The sequence below is a fragment of the Triticum aestivum genome, chromosome 4B (assembly GCF_018294505.1).
Source record: "Triticum aestivum cultivar Chinese Spring chromosome 4B, IWGSC CS RefSeq v2.1, whole genome shotgun sequence".
Lineage (NCBI taxonomy): Eukaryota > Viridiplantae > Streptophyta > Magnoliopsida > Poales > Poaceae > Triticum > Triticum aestivum.
This window is the reverse complement of record NC_057804.1, coordinates 27619834-27639948: the sequence shown is the minus strand read 5'-3', so window position 1 is coordinate 27639948 and position 20115 is coordinate 27619834. Positions and strand designations below refer to the sequence as shown.

Genomic DNA, 20115 nt, shown 5'->3' with positions numbered 1-20115 from the left:
GGTTCTCTCCACTTACCCCATCATCTAAGAACTTCTTCTTCGGCCCCGCGGTTCTCTCCACTTACCCCATCATCTAAGAACTTCTTCTTCCGTCCCGCGGTTCTCTCCACTTACCCCATCATCTAAGAACTTCTTCTTCGATCCCGCGGTTCTCTCCACTTACCCCATCATCTAAGAACTTCTTCTTTCGTCCCGTGGTTCTCTCCACTTAACCCCATCATCTAAGAACTTCTTCTTACGTCCTGCGGTTTACTCCACTTACCTCACCATATAAGAACTTCTTCTTCTTGGATCCCGCGGTTTTCTCCACTTAAAGTGTCTCATAGGTAGGCAACACCCGCCTTCCAACAACCAACTTGACAAAAGGTACATGACTGCCAACTTTGCGATGAGGATGAGTTGGTTATTGTACCATGCATAGGTTGTTGCCTGCACATGAACAAGATGTGTGGCTGCACTTGATGATGGCGGTTTCTATCGCTGTTTCATGGCTTGCAAAGCCAGTGTGACAAATGCTTGGCTAGTGGTGCCGAATATGTGGGTTTATTTGGCTTGTGATGCCATCTTGACAAGTCATTGGCTAGTGGCATCGAACACGTGGTGTCTTATGTGACTATTCATAGCAAAGTGCATTTGTTATATTTAAAACTTTTTTGAATGTAGGAGGGGTTTGCAAACGTACTTGACAACTTCCCTCCAGTTTATGTCAAATCTTACCATATCCATGAATCCATGACCAAGGTCGTGGTGTAGGTCATTTTCCATAAGAGGTAAACTTTATCTTTTATTTCAATGGATATTGTTTTTTGTCGTTATTCAGCTGGTTTGGCATGGTAAGTTCAAATTAGGTGTTAATATTGTTCATGTTTGGCGATAGATGAAATCCTCTTGAATGTGTATGGCTTTCTCACGAGGTTATTGGTGGCAGTGTTGTAGAGTCACCATACCTACTTGAACGTTTTATGACAATTTGCATGATATATCAAATTGGTATTTGAAGTGCTCATTATCCATTTGAATTTTGTATTATTAGCTCACAACAAACCATTTGTGGCATGTTTTACATTTTTAATAGCCGGGTCAAATTCAATCAAATTTCCATCTATACATCTATACATCTCTGCTGTGTCGCCACCAGTAGCATCAGCTTTGCAGGCAGAAGCTTATGGACTGTTGTTGGCGGTGAAGATTGCAGCTCAACTACATGTGCAGGATCCGAAGTTTTTGACAGACTTTGAAGTGCTTGCCTCAGCGGTTGTACAACCTGATATTACTAAAGCAGGTCCGTGGGCTATCCGGCCAATCTTAGCTGCTATCCAGACCACGCCTTCATTTCATCCATATAGAATACTCAAAGTGCACAGAAGTCTGAATTTCAAGGCACACCATCAGGCTAGACTTGCTGTCAAAGTGCAAGATAAACCTTTTAGCTCTACTTGCCTACATTCAGATCAAGGTTTAGGTACTAATTTGGAAGGATGTCCTACCTGTAATGAGCTATCAGCAATGAGTGCTCAGCCACTCGAGCTGCTATTTGTAAAGTGTGCTTAACGCCATACTAATGAAATCCTTCTGTTCAAAAAAAAAATTCAATCAAATTTTATGACCGGATACACCAAGACATTCGTACATGCATTTGGAACACAAACTAGATTCAAAATCATAGAACAAAATGATTGATGTACTGTTGTTCACTACTTTTGTCCATTTTTAGCATATAAGAAAGAGATGACATCTTTTTCTTCTTGTTCTTAGCGGAGTGTTTTCCTAGCAAAAAGGATAATTTCTTTGTGACCATCTGCAATGGCAAAAGGTTCGTCGACAAAAGCATCAGGAGCAGTTGATGCTTATATCCAACAAAAGAGCTTTCCATGACACCGAAGGCCGCTCCTATCGCTGGGCATCCCTTCCACGACGCGGATCTAATAGTGAAGCCTCATGGCCTTCGAGGTTTTATTTGAATGCTGATAAGAGGCGAAGGGACGAAGAACACCCGTCTTTGCTGCACATATCTCGTGAGGTGAGGAGCTTAGTGCGCCATCATCCCCTGAACTTTACTCTTTCGCATATGGCCATCATTCCATCAGCAACACAAGGCCTGAATTATTGCACACAGAGCACATGCACCCATAGCAGATTCAGAGACACCAAGAACAGTACATTACTAAGGCGTACCACAAAAATTCCTCGACGAACAATTTATCATAACCCTGCCCTATGATCCAAGACGTGAAAAGATTCCTGGCACGCAGGTGAGTTATTATCAACCTGCTGTAAACAGATTTGTAGTTCAAAAAAGTATCATCAGTTCAGTTACCACATCCCACCATGGAGATTCGATTACATGTTCAACATGGAGCACCCATGATGAATAGCGTTGTAACCCCCCCTGTAGTACCGTCGAATGTTGCTGAAATGCTGCCCGCTTAGAGATGCCCTTACTGACCCCTGCACAAAGCAAACACTCTTCGGTAAACAGATAGAAAAAAAATGTGATTCATACAACAAAATTTACACGTAATGCTGATTTCTGCCTGAAGGCTTTCATGGAGCATAGTGCTACAATGTTTACTCAACAAATTTAAGTACTATATAATACTGAATTAGGCTCCATGACTATGTACTTTAGACTAGAGGCCCCATTAAAAGCTCTTGCAGACATAGTTTGCGCAAAGTGCAAACAGTATCACAAAAACAGTATACATTAAGTACCTCCCACAAAAATGAAATGAGTTCTCACTCTGATGTGATGTGCTAATCACATAAATGGTATGCCTTGTAAGAAATTAGTCTGCTCAACATACTCGACTTTCTATATCAGTAAATGCTAGCGGTTTGCCCATTACTCCTCATGCCCAATGCAGTATTACGTATCTGACGGAAATACCAAGGTACATAGATATGGAGCCACAGCACGGTGCCCCCAATCTGAGGCAGTACAGACCTAACAACATATATACAACATCGCAGTATAATGATTGCATTTGTGTGGTCATATTGTCATCTATGGGTTTGAAAATGAATTATTTGCCTCTGTTCTCTAATTATCTCAAGCATGTGATCAGTGCAGTAACATGTGTCATAAACTTTTCCATGATGATGCATCAAATATAAATAACCAATAACCACAATAATGTGATTACAGATGTGGAAGCTCTAGAAACCATGCAATAACCCAACCGTAATCAAACAGATAATGTTATTGTATCATACTTGTCCTGTGTATTACTGTCAGTGTGTGACCTATATTTGAACCTTTACCGTTTCCATTTGGGATTCTCCGCTGATTTATTTCATCCAGTAACTCGACATATATATGATGCACTAGCTATATCCTCTAACTGATCACAGTTACAACCTCAAGGCAATCCTAGGAGTAGCAATTTAAATGGTACCATCCATGACCCAACTGCTTGATCAGGAAGCAACGTAGTTGCAAGGCAAAGGTGCAGTTGATTGCGGGAATTGGTTTTGAAAAGTACTCCCTCCGTCCCATAATACAAGACGCTATTACATCCAATATACTTAAATTAACCTCCTTGGTGCCAAAATAGGACAGTGCAGTGTTAGATTTGTTTTTCCAATTTTACCAGGATATTAGTATTACTTTGTTTAGCATGTATTCTCTGAAATGATAGTAAATGAGAAATGGCAGCCCAGCAGAGTTTAGATTATACATGTCTCATACAACTCATAAGTAGATGTTGTGCACTATGAGATTCAGTGTGCTGATGCTGTCATAAGGAAACAGGACAGTTCATACTGGTTCGTATGTGCGTCCTTGACAGTTGATATGGTTCACCACTCATTACTTCATTAGCATATACTATCACATTCTACATTTGCATTGCACCTCATGACCGGACGAATTCTATAGAGTTAATCTAACACTTTCAGTTAAATATCAGAGGTTTATGCCGTATGCTCAACACTGATGCAAACAAACAAAGGGGACTTACAAATTAAGCCAACATTCAAGTACCAGGTAATGTTGAAGTTATAAACGAAGCCAGCATTCAAGGGTTAAAACGATCTTTTATTGATTAAAGTGATCAAACCCGTATTCCCTTTACTAGATTATTATTATAAGTTTGTGGATCATGGACTTCCATTTTTCTCCGTTTCTGATACGCATCACATCGGTGACCGGATTACCCGATACAGCATGACCATCTCTGGATATCTAATCTGAGGCCAACCTAATTCACTCTATCACAAAATCTTCCCCATGTTCATTTGACCAACAGCCCGTAGTTCTAAAGTAATAAGCACATATTTGTCGCCCCTACCAAGGCACAGTATAGTAATATAATCCATCTGCATCTCAGGTTCTCACAGTCCTGTAATCAACCACCCAAGCATTTCATCAAGCACCTGCCATGCGGAACCAAACCCACAAGGCCTTGTATACAACCAAAACCGCAACCGGCATTTCGTCGAGCACCTGGAGAGCACACGAATGCTGTACTGTACTAGCGAAGGGGGGGAGTGGCGCTGACCTGATCTTCTTGATGAGGATGTCGCGGAGGCTCTTGCCGAGCTCCTGGGAGCGGACGCGCGCCATGAGCGCCTTGCGCGCGAGCACGCGCTTCTCCGAGTTCTTGACGTGGTGCTCCGTCCGGCGCTTGATGAGCCGCTCGATGCCGCTGGACCGCATCTTGCGCTCCATCACCTGCAGCGCGCGCTCCAGGTTGCCGTCCCTCACCTGCACCACGATCCCCCGCGCCGCCTGCGTCTGCGCCTGCGCCTGCGCCCTCCCCGCCGCCGCCGCCGGCCACAGCACCCGCGCCGCTCGCGCCAGTGCCTGCATCGCGCCGCCGCTGCCTGAATGAAGCGTTGAGATTCGGGACGCCTCGCTCTCGGCCGGTCTCGGCCGTCTGTTTCGTTTCGTCCGACGTTTTTGTTTCACTTGGACCCCTGCGCTCCTCTGAATTCGCATTTCTGGCCTGTAGGGCGAAAGGTCAGTGCCTTATGTTCAATATTTCTGGAGAAACAGTTCAAGTTCTGGAATCACTCCCATCCGTAACATTTTAGTTCATAAGTGCAGCGCGGTAGGTCTTAAATTCAAATCGAGGGTTTCTGGCATCTGAAGTAATTTTTTTGCAATTGCATAAGTCATTTCGTTTTCCCAGTTTCTTCGGGTATTATTCCGAGTTGATTGAACTGAATAAAATGCATTGCCTAAGCAAGTAGTCAGACTATTCAGCTTCAAGTGTATAAAGGAATAAGTACATTTACCTGATAGTGTGCGTAATGTGCCTGAAAATTCTATCTTCTGAAGAAGCAAGTTGCACCCTGTGCACATGCCCAACTATTTACTGCATGGAAGAAAAAGAAAGGTAGCATCCAAAAGATAAGATGACTGCCCGATACAGGCTTCCTAGAGTAAAATTGTCATTTCCTGCTTGTGGTATTGTTATCAAGTTCTGCAAGTCTCAAATGATAAGACAGCTTCATCGGCTTTTGTGACCACCCACGCGGATTTAGTTCAACTTCCAGTTATGGTTTCTTGAGGAGAACATTCCTTGTTTGTTTTCGTGTGTACAACAGCTCTTGCTTACTCATTGTGATCTCAACTCTCAAGGGGTTTCCTTTTTTTTTGCGGGAAACTCTCAAGGGGTTTCCAAATACTGATTTACTGGCAGCCCGACGGGAGCAGAGCACCGCCGCCACCTGCCCCATCCACGGTAAGACATCCTGTCTCCCCAGTAGCATACATACAGGGGAGGGGCGATCCTTTTCCGTCGATTGCGAGATACCAGTTCTTGGGTATTCTTTTGTGTGTGCGTGCGATGATTTGGTCATGAGGTTTGGTTTCCATTCCAAGTTGTCGAATCACTCCCATCCTTGAACATTTTCGCTCTCAAGTGCAGCCAGTAAAGGTCTTATTAAACATTGTGGCGCACTAAGTTTTGTTAACATTGCAGAAGTCAAATGTACAAATGCTAGTTTGTGCTTTCACTGCTCGCTGTGCATCTGAAAGTTATACCTCATTTCCCTGTTTTCTTTGATTAAACTGAATAGGATGCATTGACTAGCAAATACTGCGATTATTCAGCTTTAATAAGTATATAATGGATTGCATTTACCCGATTGTGAGCGTAATGTGCCTAAAAATTTCATCCTTTGAAGAAGCAAGTTGCATCCTGTCCTGTGCATATGCTCAACTGATTTTACCCTCTGAAGAAGCAAGTTGCATCCTGTCTTGTGCACACGCCCAACTGTTTACGGTCTAGAAGAAAAGAAAGGTAGCATCCAAAAGATAAGATGCCTGCCTGATACAATCTTCCTAGAGTAAAATTGTCATTTCCTGCTTGTGGTATTGCAAGCAAGTTCTGCGAGTCTCAAATGATAAGACAGCTTCATCAGCTTTTGTGACCACACAGGTGGATTTGGTTTACTTCTAGTTATGGTTTCTTGAGGAGAACATTCCTTGTTTGTTTCCTTGCGTACAAAAGTTCTTGCTTACTCATTGTGATCTCAAGGGGTTTCCCAGTTCAGTCTGGAATCCAGCCCTGGATATGGCAGTGCAATATGTCTTGGCTTTGATTGAGGGCCTTTTGGATATATTGGTGTGAGTTTTTTTGTGTCTTTCTTGAATTCTTGTGGAAGCAAAATACTTCTTGACTAAAGCAATTTCCAGTACTTTGGCCACCTTATGAAATCTCCCTGAAGTAACATGGGAGATTTGATGATAACCCCCCCTGGTTGGTTGACTTCTATCATAAGCCTTATACGCCACGGAAGAAAAGAATGGTGACATTCAAAGGACAACATGCCTACCTGATATACTCTTTCCAAAATAAAATTTTCATTTCCTGCTGGTAGAAAATACTAGTCACATGCTAGTTCTGAGAAGGCAGGTCAGTTCTTTAGTCCTATTAAAGGACCTGCATAGTCATTGTAGCATATAGTAAGCTTGTACCAGGATGTAAGAGAGATGTAGCACATGTTGCTAAATAATAAGGGCATTTGCTGCCCAGCCAAACTATTCTGTTTCTCCCCTGTTTTCTCCTCTATTCTCTCTGCTCTGTTTATCCACGTAGAAAGAGCTGAGAGATTGAGAGAGGGCTGCGTGCAACATTTGTTGAGGGATTGTGGCCAACAGCCATTGCCTCCCGTTTTCTGATTATCTCAAACGTATGATCAGTCCGGTAACATGTATCATAAGATTTTCCATGATGATGCATCAGATATAAATATCCAATAACCATGATAACGTGGTAAATGGTGAGATTATTCAGCTTTAGGTATATAAAGGAATATATTTACCTGATAGTGTGCAGAATGTGCCTGAAAGTTTTATCCTTTGAAGAAGCAAGTTGCACTCCATGCACGTGCCCAACTGTTTACTGTATGAATGAAAAGAAAGGTAGCATCCAAAAGATAAAATGGCTACCCGATACAATCTTCCTAGAGTAAAATTGTCATTTCCTGCTTGTGGTATTGTTAACAAGTTCTGCAAGTCTCAAATGATAAGACAGCTTCATCGTGTTTGTGACCACATAAGTGGATTTAGTTCAACTTTCAGTTGTGGTTTCTTGAGGAGAACATTCCTTGTTTGTTTTCTTTTATAGAATCGTTCTTGCTTACTCATTGTGATTTCAAGGGGCTTCCCAGTTCAATCTGGAATTCAGCCCTGGATATGGCAGTGCAATATGTCTTAGATGATATGTGCTTTCACTGCTTATTTGTGGATCTGAAAGTTACTTCACTTCCCCATTTTCTTTGATTAAGAGGCGTTGGTTGAACTGAATAGAATTCATCGACTAGCAAATAGTGAGATCATTCAGCTTTAACTATATAAAGGAATACTTTTACCTGATAGTGTGTGGAATGTGCCTGAACATTTTATCCTTTGAAGAAGCAAGCTGCATCCTGTACACATGCCCAGCCGTTTATGGTATGGAAGAAAAGAAAGGTAGCATCCAAAAGATAAGATGCCTACCCGATACGGTATTCCTAGAGTAAAATTATAATTTCCTGCTCGTGGTATTGTAAGCAGGTTCTGCAAGTCTCAAATGATAAGGCAGCTGATCCATGTCTGTGGCAACATAAGTGGATTTAGTTCAACTTGCAGTTATGGTTTCTTGAGGAGAACATTCGTTGTTTATTTTCTTGCATAGAACATTTCTTGCCTACTCACTGTGATCTCAAGGGTTTTCCTAGTTCAGTCTGGAATTTAGCCCTGGGCATATATAGCAGTGCAATATGTCCTAGCTTTGCCTTTTGGTATTGAATATCCTAGCGGAAGTTTTGTATCTTCATTGATTTCTATAGAAGCAAAATACTTCTTGATTAAAGCAATTTCCAACAGTGGCTACACCCAACTTTATTTGCTGCGGAAGAAGAGAATGGTGGCATTCAAAGGACAACATGTCTACCTGATACAATCTTCCTAAAGTAAAATTTTCATTTCCTGCTTGTGGTATCGTTAGGAAGTTCTGCAAGTCTCAAATGAGAAAACATCCATGCTGGATTTGCTTTGATGTTCCTTCCAAAGATGTTTTTCCTGATTAATAACTCCTTTATGTCCATATTTAGTAATATCGTTTTCAGATTTTCTCCTCAGAGTTCAGTCCTTGGAGTATGTCAACTTGTTTAAATGGTTCTGCGGCTAGTCTTGAATAAAAGCTTTAGGGAAAAAAGGCTGAGAGTGGGACACTGGGACCAACCAACTAGTCTCTTATGGACTCTTTAACAATGTTATGCTGTGTCTGTATACTATGTATGTGCTGACTAAAAATTCTTATGGACACTGGGACACAGTAACTTTCATGCTGCATACTAAAAATTCTTCAGTTTCAGCAATACGTTTTGAATTGATCACTATTTACAGGATCACTTTGTCACGTTCTCAACTGCTGAAATTGTCACTGCAAGAATGATGAACTATGATGATCTAAACTATAAACATGCTTTCCTTCGATTCAACTGACGATAAGCATCAAACTTGGATGCCCTTTGTATGATACATTATAAATTTGTATGCAATCCTGGAGTTAGAATCTGAAACATATACCACCTTTTTTGTTGTGTACTAACAATAACCATTTCCGCAGTTTTCTGAAACATTGGATGTATTTTTTGGCTAACTCTCTTTTCCTATTTCCTGGCTTATGCGGATCAGCTTAACTAGCCGACATGGTTATCCCTGCACCAGCTAGGGCGCCTGCGATCACCAAGTTCCTCAAGCCCTATGTTCTGAAGATGCACTTCACAAACAACTTTGTGACGACTATTATGGCGCTGCTAGAAGGAGGGCGCGAGAGGGCCGGCCGAGGGCCTTTCTGCCCACAGCCGGGCAAGAGAGAATGGATTTCCTTCTTAATTCTTGCTTGATTAGATTGATACATCTCCTCTCTTTATATAGAGAGGTTTACTTGACTCCCAAGCAAGGCTTACTTGACCCCTAAGCAAGCGACCCTTATCTCTAATTAACCCTAAGACTAACGGGCCCATTAGCCCCCTTACATACTCTAATACTACACCCCACCTAGACATGCAGCTTGTCCTCGAGCTGCAGCCTAACCAACTTATAACCATGACTCGACGCAACACAAACCTAACACCTAAAAACAAGCCTTCTACATCTCGGCTTGTTTTATTACTCTCAACCTGAAATGGACTGGGACGCTTTATTTTGGACCCCTCAACAAAAAGGGGACACCATCTGCACGTCGGACGTGCACGTGTACAGCCACCTGGATCCCATGGACACCACCTGAACCAAAGGAGTGCATGTGTATGGCCACCTAGAAGTGGTCGCAAGAGCGACCAGCAGAGGCGTCCTCACGGTGGCCGGCGGCGGAAAGCAGTGGTGCTACGCGGTGCGCTCCTGTTGGTGACACTCTGCCTTCTTCCTGCCGGACGGCTGTTGGTCTGCACCGCACAAGGAAGAGTGGAGGGCTTGTGATGGAGAATGACGAGGAGGGGTGCGCGCCCCCAACCGCCGATGTCGCAGACTTTGAGGTCGCTGCCCTCGGGGAAAAAGCATGCTCGCCGCCCGTGGGGGAAACCGCATGCCCAAGATCCCCGATGCAACGGACGAGATCGAGGTCCTTTGCGCAGCGAAGTGCAACTTGGAGGAGCGGCAGCTGCAGACCACGCATCTCCCACACACGCCGACGCGCTAGGAGGCCGCACACAGCAGCCTGCAGCCTCACCGTCGCCGACACGTGGCGGGCAGCGATCCAAGACGGAAGCGGTGACGGCGATGGCGGGGACTGGACTTGGTGAAGCGGTGATGACCCACAAGTATAGGGGATCTATCGTAATCCTTTCGATTAGTAAGAGTGTCGAACCCAACGAGGAGCAGAAAGGAAATGATAAGCGGTTTTCAGCAAGGTATTCTCTACAAATACTGAAATAAGTGGTAACAGATGGTTTTGTGATAAGATAAATTGTAATGAGCAACAAGTAACAAAAGTAAATAAAGTGCAGTAAGGTGGCCCAATCCTTTTTGTAGCAAAGGACAAGCCTAGACAAACTCTTATAATAGGAAAAGCGCTCCTGAGGACACATGGGAATATCGTCAAGCTAGTTTTCATCACGCTCATATGATTCACGTTCGGTACTTTGATAATTTGATATGTGGGTGGACCGGTGCTTGGGTACTGCCCTTACTTGGACAAGCATCCCACTTATGATTAACCTCTATTGCAAGCATCCGCAACTACAACAAAAGTATTAAGGTAAACCTAACCATAGCATGAAACATATGGATCCAAATCAGCCCCTTACGAAGCAACGCATAAACTAGGGTTTAAGCTTCTGTCACTCTAACAACCCATCATCTACTTATTACTTCCCAATGCCTCCCTCTAGGCCCAAATAATGGTGAAGTGTTATGTAGTCGACGTTCACATAACACCACTAGAGGCTAGACAACATACATCTCATCAAAATATCAAACGAATACCAAATTCACATGACTACTAATAGCAATACTTCTCCCTTGTCCTCAGGAACAAACGTAACTACTCACAAAGAATATTCATGTTCATAATCATAGGGGTAATAATGTGCATAAAGGATCTGAACATATGATCTTCCACCAAATAAACCAACTAGCATCAACTACAAGGAGTAATCAACACTACTGGCAACCTACTAGCACCAATCCCGGACTTGGAGACAAGAATTGGATACAAGAGATGAACTAGGGTTTGGAGATGAGATGGTGCTGGTGAAGATGTTGATGGAGATTGCCCTCTCCCGATGAGAGGAGCGTTGGTGATGACGATGGTGATGATTTCCCCCTCCCGGAGGGAAGTGTCCCTGGCAGAACAGCTCTCCCGGAGCCCTAGATTGGTTCCACCAAGGTTCCGCCTCGTGGCGGCGGAGTCTCGTCCCGAAAGGTTGCCTTCTATTTTTTCCTCATCGAAAGACTTCATATAGGAGAAGATGGGCGTCGGAGAGCCACCAGGGGGCCCACGAGGTAGGGGGCGTGCCCCGGGGGGGGGGGCGCCCCCACCCTCGTGAGCAGGGTGTGGGCCCCCTGGCCTTCATCTTTGGAGACAATTTTTCTTTATTTATTTTAAGATATTCCGTGGAGTTTCAGGACTTTTGGAGTTGCGCAGAATAGGCCTCCAATATTTGCTCCTTTTCCAGCCCAGAATTCCAGCTGCCGGCATTCTCCCTCTTCATGGAAACCCTGTAAAATAAGAGAGAATAGCCATAAGTATTGTGACATAACGTGAAATAACAGCCCATAATGCAATAAATATTGATATAAAAGCATAATGCAAAATGGACGTATCAACTCCCCAAGCTTAGACCTCGCTTGTCCTAAAGCGAAAAGCCGATGCCAATAAATATGTCCTCATGTTTAGAGGTAGAGGCGTCGATAAAAATAAAATACGGGCATGAAGGCATCATGATTATTTCCATAACAGCAACATGTAGAGATTTTGTCATATGATTACTTATGTTCAAGTGATGATCTTTTCATAAAGCAAAAAAAATATGAATCAAAAACCTTATTGAGCACCAACAAATTATAACCTCAGTCATTGAAGCAATTGCAAATTATCATAACATCGCAAAGAGTCTATGTCAGAGCTTAAAAGCAAGTCCACATACTCAACTATCACTTAGTCCTTCATAATTGCTAACACTCACGCGATACTTGTGGTTACGGAGTTTTAATCGGACACAGAGAAAGATAGGGGCTTATAGTTTTGCCCTACAACCTTTTACCTCAAGGGTAATGTCAACAATAATAATTCATGCTCCCCTACATTCAATTAGATATATATATATATCATACTCCTTCCAACATGCTGAGCTTGCCAAAGGATAAAATGAAAAAGGAAAGGTGAAGATCACCGTGACTCTTGCATAAGGTAGAGGATAATAATAAAAGATAGGCCCTTCGCAGAGGGAAGCAGAGGTTGTCATGTGCGTTTAGAGTTGATGCACAAAATCTTAATGCAAAAGAACGTCACTTTATATTGCCCCTTGTATGTGGACCTTTATTATGCAGTCCGTCGCTTTTATTACGTCCACAACAAGTTCATACAAAGCTTAGTTTCTCCGCACTAATAAGTCATGCATATTTAGAGAGCAATTTTTATTTCTTGCACCGATGACAACTTACTTGAAGGATCTTACTCAATCCATAGGTAGATATGGTGGACTCTCATGGTAAAACTGGTTTAAGGGTATTTGGAAGCACAAGTAGTATTTCTAGTTGGTGCTGAGAATTTGGCTAGCATGAGGGGGAAAGGCAAGCTCAACACGTTAGAGGATCCATGACAACATACTTTATCTCAGATATAAGAAAACATAACTCATTATTTGTCTTCCTTGTCCAACCTCAACTCTTTAGCATGTCATATTTTAATGAGTGCTCCCAATCATAAAAGATGTCAATGATGATATATCTATATGTGAAACCTCTCTTTGCTTATTACTTCCTATTAATTGCAACAATGACCAAAGCTATATTTGCCAACTCCCAACAACTTTTAATCATCATACTCTCTCTATGTGAAGTCATTACTTTCAATAAGATCAATATGGACTCTTTTAGTCTTTTTATTCTTTTCTTCTATTCACCCAAGATCATGGCAAAATAATCAAGCCCTTGACTCAACACTAATCTTTATTATATAGCTCACGGACTCGATTACAAAGAAGGATCATAAAGCAAAACTCAAAACTAGATCATGCCATGACTTTATTCTATTAAATCAAGATACTACTAATAGGATCAAACTAAGAAAAACGGTAAAGATAGGAGTTGTGATGGTGATACGATACCAGGGCACCTCCCCCAAGCTTGGAAGTTGCCAAGGGGGGTGCCCATACCCATGTGATTATTTCTCCTTCTTTGTTGTTGGTGTAATATTCTTGGCGATGATTCCCCTCAAGATACGGTTCTCCTCCTCGAGCTTATTGACTTGCTGCTTGAGGTCCATTATTTCCTTGCGAAGCTTTCCTGTAACGGCTAAAGCTCCTTGCACCCAAGGGTGTTGCATAGCTGCGGGAGAACAAGAGACACTCCTCCTCATATTTTCATAAGAAAGAAATCTAACATTGGAAGGGATAACCGAGTTTGGAATAGCTGAGCTCTGTAGTTCCCCCGTTGTAAACCCATCTCGGAGGCGAGAGGTGACTTCTTGATCTTCCATGGCATCTACCCTCATCAGGTCAGCCTCCATCTCTTCCTCCGTTGTTGGCCCAAGGTGGTCAGCGTCACTGTTTGCCCTTGGTTCCGGTGCCGGGTTAGATACCCGGCTCTCCCCAACTGACTCTTGAGAATACATCTTGCTCTAATCTCCAGTAGCAACAGCTCGAAAAGAAAATAGAGGATATTTGCGTGATACGAGAGTCAAAACCTTCGGGAGTATATATAATGAATTTTTACCGACCAAAATACGTGTTGTACAAGAAAACGGAGTTCGGAGAGCACACGAGGTGCTCACGAGGTAGGGGGGCGCGCCCAGGGGGGTAGGGCGCGCCCTCCACCCTCGTGGAGGCCTCGTGTCCTTCCTGGACTGCCACTTATTTTTCTATTTTTCTAAATATTCCAAAACGGAGAAATATTGCCTTAAAAATTGTTTTGGAGTCGGTTTACTTGCCGTACCACATACTCATTCCTTTTCGGAGCCTAAAACGGGCTGGAAGGTGTCCCTTATGTATTCCTCCAGGGTTACGGTTTCAATAATATTGGTTTCAACATTTATAGGATTAACTGAGATATAGTGTTTGATCCTTTGACCGTTTACCACCTTCGGATTTGTGCCTTCGAAGTTGTTGATTTTTATGGCACCGGAACGATAGGCCTCCTCGATAACGTAGGGACCTTCCCATTTGGAGAGAAGTTTTCCTGCAAAAAATTTTAAACGAGAGTTGTATAGCAATACATAATCACCTACATTAAACTCACGCTTTTGTATTCTTTTGTCATGCCATCTTTTAACTTTTTCTTTAAACAACTTGGCATTTTCATAAGCTTGGGTTCTCCATTCATCAAGGGAGATAATATCAAATAACCTCTTCTTACCGGCAAGTTTGAAATCATAGTTGAGATCAATAGCCCAATATGCCTTATGTTCTAGTTCGAGAGGTAAGTGACATGCTTTTCCATAAACCATTTTATACGGAGACATACCCATAGGATTCTTATATGCAGTTCTATAGGCCCATAATGCGTCGTCTAGTTTTTTGGACCAACTCTTTCTAGACCTATTGACAGTCTTTTGCAAAATTAATTTGAGCTCTCTATTGCTCAATTCTACTTGACCACTAGACTGTGGGTGATAAGGAGATGCTATCCTATGATTAACGTCATATTTAGCAAGCATTTTACGGAAAGCACCATGAATAAAATGTGAACCACCATCAGTCATAAGATATCTAGGGACTCCAAACCTCAGATAAATAACTTCCTTAAGCATTTTAATAGAAGTGTTATGATCAGCACTACTAGTTGGAATAGCTTCTACCCACTTAGTAACGTAATCAACAGCAACTAAAATATGTGTGTATCCATTAGAGGCAGGAAAAGGTCCCATATAATCAAAGCCCCAAACATCTAACAAGTGAATAATTCATAGGCATTTCTTGACGTCTACTAATATTACCAATTCTTTGACATTCATCGCAAGACAAAAAAACTTACGGGCATCCTTGAAGAGAGTAGGCCAATAAAAACCAGATTGCAATACCTTATGTGCAGTTCTATCTCCAGCATGGTGTCCTCCATAAGCTTCAGAGTGACACTTGCGTAGGATCTGTTCCTGTTCATGCTCAGGTACACAACGTCTAATGACACCATCTACTCCTTCTTTATAAAGATGTGGGTCATCCCAAAAGTAATGTCGCAAGTCATAGAAAAACTTTTTCTTTTGTTGGTATGTGAAGCTAGGTGGTATAAATTTAGCGACAATATAATTAGCATAATCAGCATACCATGGAGTGCTACGAGAAGTGCTTATGACATTTAATTGCTCATCAGGGAAGCTATCATCAATAGGTAGTGGGTCATCAAGAACATTCTCTAACCTAGATAAGTTGTCTGCAACGGGGTTCTCAGCTCCCTTTCTATCAACAATATGCAAATCAAATTCTTGTAGCAAGAGAACCCATCTAGTGAATCTAGGTTTTGCATCCTTCTTTTTCATAAGATATTTAATAGCAGCATGATAACTGTGAATAGTTACTTTAGAATCAATAATATAGGGTCTGAATTTATCACAAGCAAATACAACTGCTAAAAGTTCCTTTTCGGTAGTAGCATAATTTCTTTGAGCATTATCTAGAGTCTTACTAGCATAATGGATAACATTTAATTTCTTATCAACTCTTTGCCCTAGAACAACACCTACAGCATAATCATTAGCATCACACATAATTTCAAAGGGTAAATTCCAATCCAGTGGCTGAACAACAGGTGCAAAGACTAATGCTTTCTTAAGTATTTCAAATGCTTCTACACAATCATCATCAAAGACAAATGGTACATCTTTTTGTAATAAATTAGTCAGAGGCCGAGAAATTTTTGCGAAATCCTTAATGAACCTCCTATAAAACCCGGCTTGACCAAGGAAACTTCTTATACCTTTGATGTCCTTGGGACATGACATCTTTTGAATAGCATCAACTTTGGCTTTATCAACTTCAATACCTCTTTCAGAAACTTTGTGTTCCAAGACAATACCTTGATTAACCATAAAGTGGCACTTTTCCCAATTCAAGACAAGATTCGTTTCTTCACATCTCTGTAAAACTCGAGCAAGATTGCTCAAGCAATCATCAAAAGAGGAACCATAGACGGAAAAATCATCCATGAAAACCTCACAATTTTTTTCACAAAAGTCAGAGAATATAGCCATCATGCATCTTTGAAAGGTAGCAGGTGCATTACATAAACCAAAAGGCATACTCTATAAGCAAAAGTACCAAAAGGGCATGTAAAAGTAGTCTTTGATTGATCTTTAGCCGACACAGGTATTTGAGAGAAACCAAAATAACCATCTAAAAAGCAATAATGTGTATGTTTGCATAATCGTTCTAGCATTTGATCAATAAAAGGTAAGGGGTAATGATCCTTCTTAGTAGCTTTATTTCATTTACGGAAATCAATTACCATCCTATAACCTGTGATAATTCTTTGCGGGATCAATTCATCTTTATCATTAGGGACAACAGTAATACCTCCCTTCTTAGGGACACAATGGACAGGACTTACCCACTGACTATCAGCAACGGGATAAATTATACCTGCCTCCAAAAGCTTGAGTATTTCTTTTCTTACCACTTCTTTCATTTTAGGATTCAAACATCGTTGAGGATCACAAACTGGTTTGGCATCCGCTTCTAAATTTATTTTATGTTGACATAGAGTGGGACTAATGCCCTTAAGATCATCAAGTGTATATCTAATAGCGGCACGGTGCTTCTTCAGAGTTTTCAATAATCTTTCTTCTTCATACTCTGAAAGATTAGCACTAATAATAACAGGATATATTTTCTTTTCATCAAGATAAGCATATTTAAGATTATTAGGCAACGGTTTAAGCTCAAACACGGGATCACCCTTGGGTGGAGGAGGATCCCCTAGAATTTCAACAGGCAAATTGTGTTGCAGAATAGGTTCCTGTTTAAAGAATACCTCATCTATTTCCCTTCTTTCATTCATGAACATATCATTTTCATGGTCTAACAAATATTGTTCTAAAGGATCACTAGAAGGTACGGCAATAGAAGCAAGACCAATAATTTCATCCTTACTTGGCGATTCTTCCTCACGATGTTGTTTGCTAAATTTAGAGAAATTAAACTCATGAACCATATCATCCAAACCAATAGTAACCACATTCTTTTTGCAGTCTATCCTAGCATTAACAGTATTCAAGAAGGGTCTACCAAATATAATGGGACAAAAGCTATCTTGTGGAGAACCAAGAACAAGAAAATCAGCGGGATATTTGGTTTTTCCACACAAGACTTCAACATCTCGAACAATTCCCACTGGTGAAATAGTATCTCTATTGGCAAGTTTAATGGTGACATCAATTTCTTCTAATTCAGCAGGTGCAATATCATGCATAATTTCTCTGTATAAGTCAATGGGTATTACACTAGCACTAGCACCCATATCACATAAGCCATGATAACAATGATCTCCTATTTTAACAGAAATAACAGGCACGCCTACCATAGGTCTATGTTTATCTTATCACAAGGTTTAGCAATTCTAGCAGTTTCACCCTGGAATTGAATAACATGCCCATCGATATTATCAGACAAGAAATCTTTAACAATAGCAATATTGGGTTCTACTTTGACTTGCTCAGGAGGTGTATAAGTTCTAATATTGCTTTTACGAACAACAGTTGAAGCTTTAGCATGATCCTTCATTCTAACAGGGAAAGGCGGTTTCTCAACATAAGAAGTGGGAACAATAGGATCATTATAAGTGACAGTCTTTTCTTCAACTTTAATAGGTGCAGCTACTTTTACTTCTATGGGAGGATGATATTTAAACCACTTCTCCTTGGGGAGATCAACATAAGTAGCAAAGGATTCACAGAAAGAAGCTACTATCTCACAGTCAAGTCCATATTTAGTGCTAAACTTACGGAAAATATTGATATCCATAAAAGATTTAACACAATCAAACTTAGGTGTCATACCTGACTCCTTACCTTCGTCGAGGTCCCAATCTTCAGAGTTGCGTTTAATTCTATCCAATAAATTCCATTTAAATTCGATAGTCTTCATCATAAAAGAGCCAGCACAAGAAGTATCGAGCATGGTGCGATTGTTATCAGAAAGCCGAGCATAAAAACTTTGCATAATTACTTCTCTTGAGAGCTCATGATTGGGGCATGAATATAACATTGATTTAAGCCTCCCCCAAGCTTGAGCGATGCTTTCTCCTTCGTGAGGCCAAAAATTATATATATAATTGCGATCACGATGAAGAAGATGCATAGGGTAATACTTTTGATGAAATTGCAATTTCAATCTTTTATAGTTCCATGATCTCATATCATCACATAGCCTATACCATGTCAATGCGTCTCCCTTCAAAGTAAAGGGAAGGCCTTCTTCTTAACAACATCATCGGTTATACCTGCAAGCTTAAATAGTCCAAAAATGTTATCCACATAGCGTAGATGTTCATCAGGATGCCTTGTTCCATCTCCTGTAAAAGTGTTAGCTAGCAGTTTTTCCATCATACCCGAAGGAATCTCAAAAGGAGTTTCATTTTTCATAGGTTTAGTAGGTTGAGTAGTTTGAGGAGCAACTCTTTGCTCTACTGTACGGGGTGAAGATACCCCGAACAAGCCCCTTAGAGAATTACTTTCCATAGTAACAAGTGACAGAAAATTTCAGCACACTAAATAATTTTTTCCTTACAAAATTCCACCTACCAAAGGCGCTTCACTCCCCGGCAACGGCGCCAGAAAAGAGTCTTGATGACCCACAAGTATAGGAGATCTATCGTAATCCTTTCGATAAGTAAGAGTGTCGAACCCAACGAGGAGCAGAAAGAAATGATAAGCGGTTTTCAGCAAGGTATTCTCTGCAAGTACTGAAATAAGTGGTAACAAATAGTTTTGTGATAAGATAAATTGTAATGAGCAACAAGTAACAAAAGTAAATAAAGTGCAGCAAGGTGGCCCAATCCTTATTGTAGCAAAGGACAAGCCTAGACAAACTCTTATAATAGGAAAAGCGCTCCTGAGGACACATGGGAATATCGTCAAGCTAGTTTTCATCACGCTCATATGATTCGCGTTCGGTACTTTGATAATTTGATATGTGGGTGGACCGGTGCTTGGGTACTGCCCTTACTTGGACAAGCATCCCACTTATGATTAACATCTATTGCAAGCATCCGCAACTACAACAAAAGTATTAAGGTAAACCTAACCATAGCATGAAACATATGGATCCAAATCAGCCCCTTACGAAGCAACGCATAAACTAGGGTTTAAGCTTCTGTCACTCTAACAACCCATCATCTACTTATTACTTCCCAATGCCTCCCTCTAGGCCCAAATAGTGGTGAAGTGTTATGTAGTCGACGTTCACATAACACCACTAGAGGCTAGACAACATACATCTCATCAAAATATCGAACGAATACCAAATTCACATGACTACTAATAGCAAGACTTCTCCCTTGTCCTCAGGAACAAACGTAACTACTCACAAAGCATATTCATGTTCATAACCAGAGGGATAATAATGTGCATAAAGGATCTGAACATATGATCTTCCACCAAATAAATTAACTAGCATCAACTACAAGGAGTAATCAACACTACTAGCAACCTACTAGCACCAATCCCGGACTTGGAGACAAGAATTGGATACAAGAGATGAACTAGGGTTTGGAGATGAGATGGTGCTGGTGAAGATGTTGATGGAGATTGCCCTCTCCCGATGAGAGGAGCGTTGGTGATGACGATGGTGATGATTTCCCCCTCTCGGAGGGAAGTGTCCCCGGCAGAACAGCTCTCCCGGAGCCCTAGATTGGTTCCGCCAAGGTTCCGCCTCGTGGCGGCGGAGTCTCGTCCCGAAAGGTTGCCTTCTATTTTTTCCTCATCGAAAGACTTCATATAGGAGAAGATGGGCGTCGGAGAGCCACCA

The 20115-nt window shown here is 41.5% G+C and overlaps 1 protein-coding gene and 5 non-coding genes across 6 annotated transcripts; 5 read left to right on the top strand and 1 right to left on the bottom strand.

The window, feature by feature from the left end:
- Positions 1–2135: 2135 nt before the first annotated feature.
- On the bottom strand, positions 2136–4875 carry LOC123090752 (uncharacterized). Its single transcript, XM_044512085.1, has 2 exons — positions 4500–4875; positions 2136–2448 (listed from the first exon to the last, which is right to left on the bottom strand). Exons 1-2 carry the CDS (start codon positions 4808–4810, stop codon positions 2439–2441), a joined length of 321 nt encoding a protein of 106 aa, XP_044368020.1. The 5' UTR covers positions 4811–4875; the 3' UTR covers positions 2136–2438.
- Positions 4876–5337: 462 nt separating this feature from the next.
- LOC123095373 (small nucleolar RNA snoR104) lies at positions 5338–5455 on the top strand. Its single transcript, XR_006446228.1, has one exon. It is a non-coding gene; the product is annotated as a small nucleolar RNA snoR104 (small nucleolar RNA).
- A 791-nt stretch (positions 5456–6246) lies between these two features.
- LOC123095369 (small nucleolar RNA snoR104) lies at positions 6247–6364 on the top strand. Its single transcript, XR_006446225.1, has one exon. It is a non-coding gene; the product is annotated as a small nucleolar RNA snoR104 (small nucleolar RNA).
- A 1006-nt stretch (positions 6365–7370) lies between these two features.
- Positions 7371–7488, top strand: LOC123095371 (small nucleolar RNA snoR104). Its single transcript, XR_006446226.1, has one exon. It is a non-coding gene; the product is annotated as a small nucleolar RNA snoR104 (small nucleolar RNA).
- A 431-nt stretch (positions 7489–7919) lies between these two features.
- Positions 7920–8037, top strand: LOC123095375 (small nucleolar RNA snoR104). Its single transcript, XR_006446230.1, has one exon. It is a non-coding gene; the product is annotated as a small nucleolar RNA snoR104 (small nucleolar RNA).
- Positions 8038–8355: 318 nt separating this feature from the next.
- LOC123095376 (small nucleolar RNA snoR104) lies at positions 8356–8473 on the top strand. Its single transcript, XR_006446231.1, has one exon. It is a non-coding gene; the product is annotated as a small nucleolar RNA snoR104 (small nucleolar RNA).
- Positions 8474–20115: the final 11642 nt, after the last annotated feature.

Coding starts and splice junctions, on each gene's coding strand:
- LOC123090752 (XM_044512085.1), bottom strand. CDS start 4,810: ATGCAGGCACTGGCGCGAGCGGCGCGGGTGCTGTGGCCGGCGGCGGCG.